Source organism: Oncorhynchus clarkii, chromosome 13 (genome assembly GCF_045791955.1).
Source record: "Oncorhynchus clarkii lewisi isolate Uvic-CL-2024 chromosome 13, UVic_Ocla_1.0, whole genome shotgun sequence".
Classification (NCBI taxonomy): domain Eukaryota; kingdom Metazoa; phylum Chordata; class Actinopteri; order Salmoniformes; family Salmonidae; genus Oncorhynchus; species Oncorhynchus clarkii.
The window spans coordinates 25,806,408-25,816,632 of record NC_092159.1 but is presented as its reverse complement, the minus strand read 5'-3'; the positions used below and the strand labels follow the sequence as shown (position 1 = coordinate 25,816,632).

General features: G+C 42.2%; 1 protein-coding gene across 1 annotated transcript; it reads right to left on the bottom strand.

Annotated features, from left to right (window-relative positions):
- Positions 1-3,874, bottom strand: LOC139423861 (ewing's tumor-associated antigen 1 homolog). The gene is made up of 5 exons (XM_071175502.1): positions 3,547-3,874; positions 3,022-3,156; positions 2,826-2,905; positions 2,494-2,603; positions 1-2,384 (listed from the first exon to the last, which is right to left on the bottom strand). The coding sequence occupies exons 1-5, from the start codon at positions 3,734-3,736 to the stop codon at positions 674-676; spliced, it is 2,226 nt and encodes a 741-aa protein (XP_071031603.1). The 5' UTR covers positions 3,737-3,874; the 3' UTR covers positions 1-673.
- Positions 3,875-10,225: the final 6,351 nt, after the last annotated feature.

The window sequence follows — 10,225 nt, the reverse complement described above, 5'->3', positions numbered from 1 at the left end:
TAGTATTGTCTGGAAAGGGTGGGTGGGAATCCTTTCGCAACTTTAATATCTGTATGTCATCTTTTGAGGCAGTTTCATTATTGTGCAAATGACAAACATATAAACAATGTCAAAAAAAAGAAGTAAAAGACAGATAAACATAATATAGAAACATATGACAGCACAAGACGACTCGTGTTTTTAATCAGAAAACCGCTCATGTTGTAATGCTATGGTAATTTACAAAACTGATATAATGAATAATATGAAAACGTGACAGGACAAGCTTAGCCTACTCTGCAAACACAACTGGTAACAGACTCCCTGAAAATAGGTTATTGTTTATTTTTTTTTAAAGTTACTTTGTTAACAGTTAATAGATTAACGTAAATAAGAACATGTATATTAAAACTATTAAAATCTTATTCAGAAATGGATTGAGTGATGTAAATTACGAGTTAGAAAACAGACAAAGGCACGGCAGCTCTAGCCTTGTACAACCATCCTGGACTAGCGAGCTTACATTCTGTTTTGCTACGAGATCAGGATGGTAGTACGAGGCTACAACAACTCTATAGTGAGTCTACTTTCAAGAGCTCTGTATGGTCAGTCTAGCACAAGTCAACGTTTAGAGTAAACCAACACTGTCCAACTATGATTCTGAATCTTCTTGTATATGTGCACTGTACCAGCCTCAGGTTGGAGCCCTTAGGTTGTGGGCCGTCTGCATCCGTTGCCGTCTCCTCTCCATGGCCTGCTGTTTCTTCAGTTCAATCTCCACCACAGAACATTTCCCAGCTGCTTCACTCCCAGTGCCTTGTTGATTAGCTGTGCTCCCAGCTACACAAGTGTTTTTGACCCGAGTACTTTCGTATGACTTTCGTATGTTCTGTGGCCTATACGTGGAGTTAGTGCCAGCATTTCCAGCTGAGGCAATGTAACTCGGTCTTTCAGAACCAGAGACCACAGTAACAGGTACTTTGTTGTTATTGAGAGAGTGGGTGCTCCCGTTCCAGGGGGCCGATTGTAAATAAACTGAATTGTTGGGATATTTGGATTGTGTGGTCTCAGTCGTTTGATTTACATTGTATCTGCTGCTATTCAAAGGCGCAGAGACAGGGACAAACTTCTGACTTTCTGTCTGATTACTGGGCAGGAATTGGGAGCGTGTGATAACAGGGTCCTCCATGCTCTGTACCTGGCTTTCCAGGTGATCACATGCTTGGCACAATAGGTCATCGTCTTTGTCATCCCAGATGCAGTCAGAAGCAAAGACAGAGTCCAAGTCGTCCTCTGGCATGACGCTGTGGCTAGCTGGGGCCTTGATGACACCTGTTCCCTTCATATTGCTGTTCTCTGTGGGCTTGTGGTAAGAGCTATTCTCAACCTGAAGGGGCCACATTGAATAAGAGTTGGTGAAGTTTGATGTGCATGAGCTGGTTGAGATCGATGTACTTTGAAAAAGAGGCACCTGCGGCCAAGCCTTTATTCCATTAGACAGGCGCTGTGTTTGCTGGCTAAGTTGGTAACTGGACTCCATTGACGGAGCTTTGTTGATTGGAAAGAGACTTGGTTGGTTTTGCCGAACGTTCCTAAGCGGTGCTGGTTTGACAGTGTCGGGGACATTCCCTACTTTTGGTAATGCCTCTGAGAGGATACTTTTTGATTGTACATTAGGATTTGCTTCAAGTGTGAATGTTTTTCTGTTTTTCACAGTTTCATTCTGTCCTTTAGACACCGCTGGTTTTATGTCTCTACTTCCTTGAAGAGCATTTTTGGGAATGGCTGAGGGGTTGTTGTTTTCATGTTTTGTTTCATTCGACCCTTTTTGGGTCGAACAATGATTAGGAGCGGCAAAGAGGTCTGGGTTTTGGGTCATCTCAAATACCAGCGAGTCCTCCAGCAAACCGTCATTTTCCCAGTCGTCGTCAAAGTTATTATTTGCTGAGCATCTTTTGACAGGATGCGATGAGGAGACGGTCGAAGTGTGGCCATGTATGGAATAAGGATATTTTCCAGGAATTACTTTGGAGGACGCAGGCGCAGTCTTCACCTCCAAGGACTGAGGCAATGAATTCTGACTTAAGTTCAGACTTATGTGTTGAGTTGGTCCATCAAATAAAAAATCCAAATCATCTTCCATCTCATGGTCAGGAGGTATCTGGTCTTTGGAGTTTCTCATGCGGTTTGTTTTAAGGGCGGACTGTGTACTTTCAGGTGTGCCATTACTCAGTAAGGGAGGAGGCTGGTTCTCGTTGCCATCTGAAACCAATATGTCCTCCGAGTCTGTCCTCCAAAGCGCCAAACTCTGCTTGTGCATATCATTGACTCGTTCTTCGTCTTGCCGAAACATGTTGAAATCAAACTGTTTCGCCAACTTTAAAAGGTCGTCCACTCCATTTGTCCTGTAGGGAAATCTTTTTTTTAAAGCTATTTGCAAGTGACAAGCTCTGTTCTAATAATTGTACAATGTAGGAGAGAGGGAGGAGTATGTTATCTTGTCTTGGGGATTACCTTGGGGATTTCTTCTTGGCCCTGGGCTGCTGCATCTCTGGGGTGCAGGGAATAGCACTGTCTCCAATCCACTGGAGCAAGGATGACTCTGGAACTACAGGTCTCCCATGCTTAAATAAGATCAATTATAATAATATTACTACAGTAAATATTTCAGAATAACATAGTATCTGTGAGTATTGAACAGCACTATACTAAGAAAGAGCCAAATGAAAAAGAGTGGATATATGATGAGAAAATCACATCACTGGGTTTAGTAATGAACTTTGTGCTAGTTTGAATACATTTATTTGATGGCACACTTGTGGCTAGCTAGCCAGAGTATTACCAACCTTGGGAGCTATTCTGTTGACAATATCGGAAATGTCCACAATTCCAACATTTGCAGAGTACTTCTTGCCTCTTTTGCTAACTAAGAAGGAACAGGAAAAAAGGTAAGACAGATAAGGTGAGGTAAACTTTAAAAATGTATCATCACTGCTTAGCCTGGCAACATGCAGAGTTATATTGACATGTAAATATAATTGCCTGTCCTAAGGGGTGAAGGGGAAGTTGCATCCCAAACGATATCCTGTTGAAGTTCTGATTCATTCATTGGCGACTCTCCTTTGTTGAATACATTGTTGTATCTTGATCTTGTCACACGAGTTGGCTTCTTGAAATCTGATGGTAGATATGTGAATGATTATGTCATTTTAATTGGCTCACATGGTAACCGTTAGCTAACTAACTAAACCAAACAAAAGAAGTAGCTAACGACATGCCATTAACTCCTAGCTAGTCAGCGGACTAAACTTCCTTCAACATGGAGCGGAGTTTAGCCCACTACTAGCTAGTTGGCTTTAGGCACCATCTAACCAGAAAATAACTAACGTTACATAACTAGCTAGCAACGTTTGTAGCGCAACACTGCACATTAGTTAGCTAGGCACGGTGCACAGCTAATAAGCTGTTTTCATTGCTTACGTTACGGACTACAGGAAGAGCTAGTTAGCTAGTTAGATCAGTGACTGATCAATTCAACACATCAATCATGGCTTGCAAGCTACCGACCTTGACAGGTTTTTGGAGAAACAATGAGAGATGGAGTTGCCTGCGTTTGTTTGAGGCTTCTTCTCAGTCTGTTTGTTTTCGGTTTCCCTCCACCTTGCTTGCTCTCGTCTGAACCAGCTGTCATTCCCGACGCGGGCGTATCACATGTTCGCCATTCTGTCATATTGTTCGCAGGGATAGTAACTGGCATTTATAATGAAACTTGATATAAAGATATGTAGGTACCAGAATGTCTTTAGCTACATCGTGTAATAGCGAAATGTAGACATGTTGTTTTGGAACAACATCAGAGATTCAAACATTCCGCCATGTTGTTCCCATGATTCAGTTCCACTTCCGTTTCAGAAAGTATTTTTGTTCGAGGGCCTCCAATTTGCGTTGTTGCTGCACATCACATACAAGCATGCATAGAGCTCCAACGACAACATACAACTGAAATAGCCCCTGTTCCGAATTGGAATGTCAGCTTTGTTAGAAATTATTTTTGTCAAATTTGGTTAAGGATACATTAAATTGTTATTTATTTATTATTATTATGTATCTATATATTCAACAGCATAGTCCATGTTTATTATGTGGTCTAGATCTTTTAATATGGGACAGCTTTCTCTGAAACCACAGTGCCGGGTTATCATCATCCCACCTGCCCCCTTAACTAACTAGGCCTACTGTTATTATGATAGATTTTATAATGTAACTTGAATGTAATGTAAATGGATAATGTCTATTTTTTATATATATTTTTTAAACATTTCACCCAAGGGGGGGGGGGAAGCAATGACTTTCAGAATGGACATTTATTTTTGTTCTTGAAAAAGTAATAACTTATGAGAAATTGTATTGTATGAATTGTATTCCCATTTTTGTCCTGGCACCTCATCAGGCTCTTTCTCTGAAAAGACTGGAGGCAATGTCTGCTGCTGCTGCGGTGAAAAGTCACAGTAACACCCTCTGTCACACCAAATGTGAACACTCCACCCAAATGATAGTGAGATGAAAGAGCAGGGGCCATAGGCCCGTCACTTCCAATTTAGGTATGAAGCGTCAAACCCGCAGCCAGGAGATGCCTTGGTGGCCTCTTTTGTTGGAAAATTCAAAACCAAAATGTCATTTGCCTTGGAGGGAATACCATGACTGTACAGAGCCCACACCTCAACACATTGTCCTTACTTCATTTGTTTATCTAGCCATAGGTGGTCATATGGCACCTAATGTCGAAGCACCTAATTGGTGAGTTCATTAGGGGAATGTCATTGGTGTGAATGGGGCATATTGCAGATCACAGTAACAGCTGTGGTAGTTTGGTGGAATTACAGAGAGAACCCTAGCACCGTCTGCTCCTCTGGTGCCTGAGTGCTTTGCCACTGGCGGTGTGGGGGTTCATCAGAAACCACTGGGCCTTAAATTCAAAGGGCAAGATATAAGCATACAGATAAATGTCATTCCTTGCAGGCAACAATGGGTGATATTCTGGACACATAAAATATGCCAAATATTTGCTGGCTCCTCTAGGCTAATTTTGTGCGCTTACACATTGTTGAGCCTCCAATGAGGGTGGAGTTAGTTATGTATCCCTTGGTGATTCCGGACTGTGACGAAAACCCTAGCATTCATCAACATCCCTTCACTTTGAAATACCATACCACAGCAACTGGCTCCTGTCCAAAGACAGATATGCACGATATTTCATGGAGGGCGCCTCGGAATAGAATACCCTGCTGTGCTAAAGAAAACTGTGTGTTTCTATGCACTGAAAAACAATCCATCGCCGTGCTGTCAGAGAGAAAAAGGTACCTACCTGTTTTTTGCATTAGAGTGGCTAGGCTAAATACATGTCCCCCCCCCCCCCAAAAAAAACATTTCAAATGTGAGCTGTGACAATGGCCCAGGCTCTAATAAAAGAGCACAGAGTTTTCAGGTTAGCAGATCTCTTTAGAGCTGTCTCAGATTATGTTCTGTAATCTCTCCTCAATCATTGCTTACATAGGCCTACACTCTTAGGGGGAAAAAGGTTCCAAAAGGGTTCTTTGCAGAGGGATAGGGTTCTACCAAGAACCATTTTGATCAGAATAACCCTTTTTTGGGAAGACAAGGGTTCTTTGTAAGGCAAACGGTTCTACATTGAGTCTTTAACATCCAGAACTGTTTTTGCAAGGAAGGGTTCTTTGATGATTCTTTGGAAGGCAAGAAGGGTAGAACCCTTCATAGAGGGTTCTAGGCTGAACCCTTCATAGAGGGTTCTAGGCTGAACCCTTCATAGAGGGTTTTAGGCTGAACCCTTCATAGAGGGTTCTAGGCTGAACCCTTCATAGAGGGTTCTAGGTAGTACCATATGGGTTCTTTGAAGAACCCTACATAAAGGAGCAAAGCCCCAACCACCATATTGTTTGTTTAAAGAAAAATCTGAAGTAGAGAACTTTACAGACCATGAGTGGTCTTCTTATACACCATGTAATGAGGACATGAATAAGGGCTCCTTATGGTATAGCTGACCCTGCTCATTCCTGATTATATACTGAACAAAAATATATAAATGCAACATGCAACAATTTCAATGATTTTACTGAGTTACAGTTTATAAAGGAAATCAGTCAATTGAAATACATTCAGTAGGCCCTAATCTATGGATTTCACATGACTGGGCAGGGTGGACCTTAGAGGTCATAGGCTCACCCACTGAGGAGCCAGGCCCAGTCAATCAGAATGAGTTTTTCCCCACTAAAGGGCTTTATTACAGACAGAAATATTCCTCAGTTACATCAGCTGTCCAGGGGCTGGTCTCAGACAATCCCGCAGGTGAAGAAGCCGGATGTGGAGGTCATGAGCTAGCGTGGTTACACATGGACTGCGGTTGTGAGGCTGGTTGAGCGTACTGCCAAATTCTCTAAAACAGCGTTGGAGGAGGTTTACAGTAAAGAAAGGAACATTACATTCTCTGTCAACAGCTCAGGAGGACATTCCTGCAGTCAGCATGCCAATTGCATGCTCCCTCAAAATTTCAGACATCTGTGGCATTGTGTTGTGTGACAAAACGGCAAATTTTAGAGTGGCCTTATTGTCCCCAGAACAAGGTGCACCTGTGTAATAATCATGCTGTTTATTCAGCTTCTTGATATGCCACACCTGTTAGGTGGATGGATTATCTTGGCAAAGGAGAAATGCTCACTATCAGGGATATAAACAAATTTGTGCACAGAATTTGAGATAAATAAGCTTTTTGTGCAAATGGAACATTTCTGGGATTTTTTTATTTCAGCTCATGAAACATTGGACCAACACTTTACATGTTGCGTTTATATTTTTGTTTAGTGTCATTTAGGATTTTAGACAAATCTGACGGAGTTCACAAATATCCGGACATGTCTTTTAGGAATCACAGAGAAATATTCTTTAAAGTCACAGAGATCTATTGCAAGAAACTATATAAGATCATTTATCAGTTAATATACATTTTTGGGGAGAGTTTCCAGGCATAGAGCCGACATGGAAGTGAATAATAATAGCATTTAGAAAATTCCCAAACAAATCTTTCCCTTACAAAATCCTCCTAAATGTAAAATTTAAGCTCAAATAATGCAATAAAATCTCATTTGTTTAGCTGTAAAAGTAAAGTTTCCCTACCGGACAAGGATTGTCCCGACTTTCAAGAATCTGAGCTAATTTCCTGCAATTCTACACATTTTGCCATCAGGCTGAGAGAAAAATGTGCAGTTTTAGAGCTAATTTCCTGTAATTCAACATTTATTTCATGGCTTATGACGTGTTCACATGCTATCTGGGGGGCCTGAACTCTGTAGGGACTCCAACCCCACAAAAAAAAAACATTTTTACTTTTGGTTGGGGGCCCCCAAAGCTCGTGGAGATTGTCTCATAAAGTATATCAACGTAACAGTCTCTGTGGACAAGATTTATTCAGGGGAGCTGCAACAGGTTTACTTTAGTTTTTCCTGGTATTTTTAACCGAGCCACAAAGAAACTGTCAATGGGTTTCGGCCACATTTATTTGAAGAATGAAATGAGAATAATTAGGCAATTTAACAGCTATGAGAAATGGAGTGCTTTGTAGAAGAAAAAAATACAGTTTAGCAAAGGCAGCTTTTGCGGTTTGCTGCCTTTGAGAATCTCAGAATTCCCCCAAACTGGAAAATGTCTGCTTCCATGGAAACATTTGTCCCTAAATTGTGTCATCCAGAAAGAAAGAAAACATATTTTCAAAGTGATCAGAAATAAAGATGTCCTAATTCAAAACAGTGGAGTCATTGCTTAACTACTGAAAGACAAGGATATTTCTGGAAAGAATGTCGCCTGAGAAAAGCATGAAGCACTTTTTCATAGAAAAACATTTAACTCAATGAAATATGGGTGTTGGCACAAAACAACCGAGCAGACACGATGCCACAACCACATTGAATGTCTTCCTTTGACTACAGGAATCACTTTTAATAGTGGGAGATGTGCAGCTAAACCCTTGGCCACGCTTGAAACGGAACTTCATCAATAAACACATTTGTTAAGTCTCCCCGAGCGTCGGCGTACCGTTTACCCACGCTGCACTTGAAATATAATGTTTCGAGAGCCCCCTTCAGATTTCCACTTCAACACACACTTTAATGTGTGCAATTGACTCTCGACTACAGTTTCATTACCGAACCATAAATTACATAATAAGTGGCTCAGTCAGATCCAACTGAAAGCGCTCCAAAAAGTTACCCCTAAAAGTGCCCACTTATTCGCTTCATTGTAAGATATGCGTGTGTTTAGGTTGAGTTTAATACAGCATTTATTGCCACCGACTGGTCTGTTCTATTGTAATGTCATGCAATGTAATGCATGTCATATGGATTTCAGTTCCTAGTATTGTGAGAAATGTGAATGGGAGACACAGAGCACAACTCAATAACGTATTGTGTCCTGAGGGAGAAGGGCAGCATTTGTCAGTCATGTCAAGTGGTGCCAGTGAGATCTCCAACCATCCTTAAACTATGTTTAAAGAAAAGGACATTGCATGCACAGGAATTGCCTTATTGTGTTTGAGTTTGGCTGAAACAGTTCTCCTCCACTGCAAGCAGGAAGTGTCCAAACTTGACTCTTAACAGAGCACATAGGTCCTACGCGTGATGGATAATTGAGAACCTGGTTATTTTAGGCGTTGTTTAATTCCCTAGCATGTACATCCTAGGATACATTGCAGTGTAGCAGCACAACCCATTTCAATCAAACAAGCATGTTAGGACTTCAGTAAAAACAACAGACACTGTAAAAGCAAGGTTCTGAAGCACCAACGTCCAGGCCACCTGTGATGTGATGTTCTCACACCTACAGTACCTGTATCCATAAAGCATCTCAGAAAAGGAGTGCTACTCTAGCACCAGTTTAGCCTTTTAGATCATAATGTATGACATTACAGGGGAGACCTGAGTGTTGAACAGCACTCCTACTCTTGAGTTGCTTCATGAACACAGACCCAGATCTACTCTGAGAGGTTCCACGGAGCACTGTGTTTTCTGTACAACAGCATAACTTGTTTGCCAAACTAATTTCATATCTGGTTCCCAGGAAACCTCCTTCAGAGTCAAGGTGAAGCCTGCTTGGCTGTTCCAGGCCAAGGGCTGTTTCAATTTATGGAGAATCTTTACTGGACTATCGGGAAACAGCCTGCAATCACTGCACTGCAATGAAAAGCTGAGATTATCCCGTCTTTGGCAGCAGTTACTTAGATTTTTTGACTGTACAGCTTTGAGATATTACATTTCCCCGCACATGTCATATTGGTCTTGATAAGACTGTTTCATCCATCTCTGCAACTTTTATGGACACTTTTTCTCCACTTGCTGGCGGCCCCCTGAGAGAGGAACGTAACGTGCGCTACCATCAGAGAGATGTAAAAAGTGAATGGAGATGAACTTCCTTAACGGGAAGGGATGACTTTTAGAACAGGGGTGTTGTCCTGCTGTAGCCTACAAACATGTTGCAGCGTAATGCTATTGCAACAGGTTTAGGTTTCTAATAGTACATGATGTGCCGTCTCATCCACCAGCCGGAGCTCCATCTGGAATGGCAATTAGCCTGGGGACAAGGTTACATGTGATGTCATATCCCATCAATTACAATCAAAACCATAAACTTAACATGGGTGGTGCATCAAAGCTGCAAAGATCCACCTTGATATGCGTAAAACCTTTGCTCAAACCATACATACTACATGCCTTTCGCCCTGTTTGATACAGTCAACGGCTCCACTAGCTTTCCTCCTTTCAATATCACCTCTATGTCGCAATCAGAGATTGCAGAGAACCCACCTCGGTGTTTCTATTTCCTGCAGGGGGTGCGGCGGGCGGCAGGCAGTGACCCACTTCGACAGGGGTCATTATGACTGTTTATGTCTCTTCCATCCCGGGGCCAGCCCGGCTCCTGTGTCGCCATGCTTCGCCTGCGCACCACTCCCGTGATGGATGACAAAGCGAGGCAGTCTTATTGGAAAAAGGCTTGATTTACAGCAAGGCTGGCTGCCACCGGGCTAATGGCTTAATTTCTCTCTCTGCTCCGCTCGGCGGCACGTGATGTCATCAGCCCCAAGGTCATTTGTTCGTTGAGCCCCGATATGGCTCTTTGTTGTGGTGTCCAGAGGAGTATGGGGGGGGGAGGGGGTGATGTGCCTTTGATCAGTGGTACTTGCAAG

What these genes read in the sequence shown, in the direction of transcription:
- LOC139423861 (XM_071175502.1), bottom strand. Translation starts at nt 3,736, where the DNA reads ATGCCAGTTACTATCCCTGCGAACAATATGACAGAATGGCGAACATGT. An exon ending in TTCTCCAAAAACCTGTCAAG is followed by an intron (nt 3,157 to 3,546) that starts GTCGGTAGCTTG and finishes ATCTACCATCAG; the next exon opens with ATTTCAAGAAGCCAACTCGT. An exon ending in TCAACAGAATAGCTCCCAAG is followed by an intron (nt 2,604 to 2,825) that starts GTTGGTAATACT and finishes ATCTTATTTAAG; the next exon opens with CATGGGAGACCTGTAGTTCC.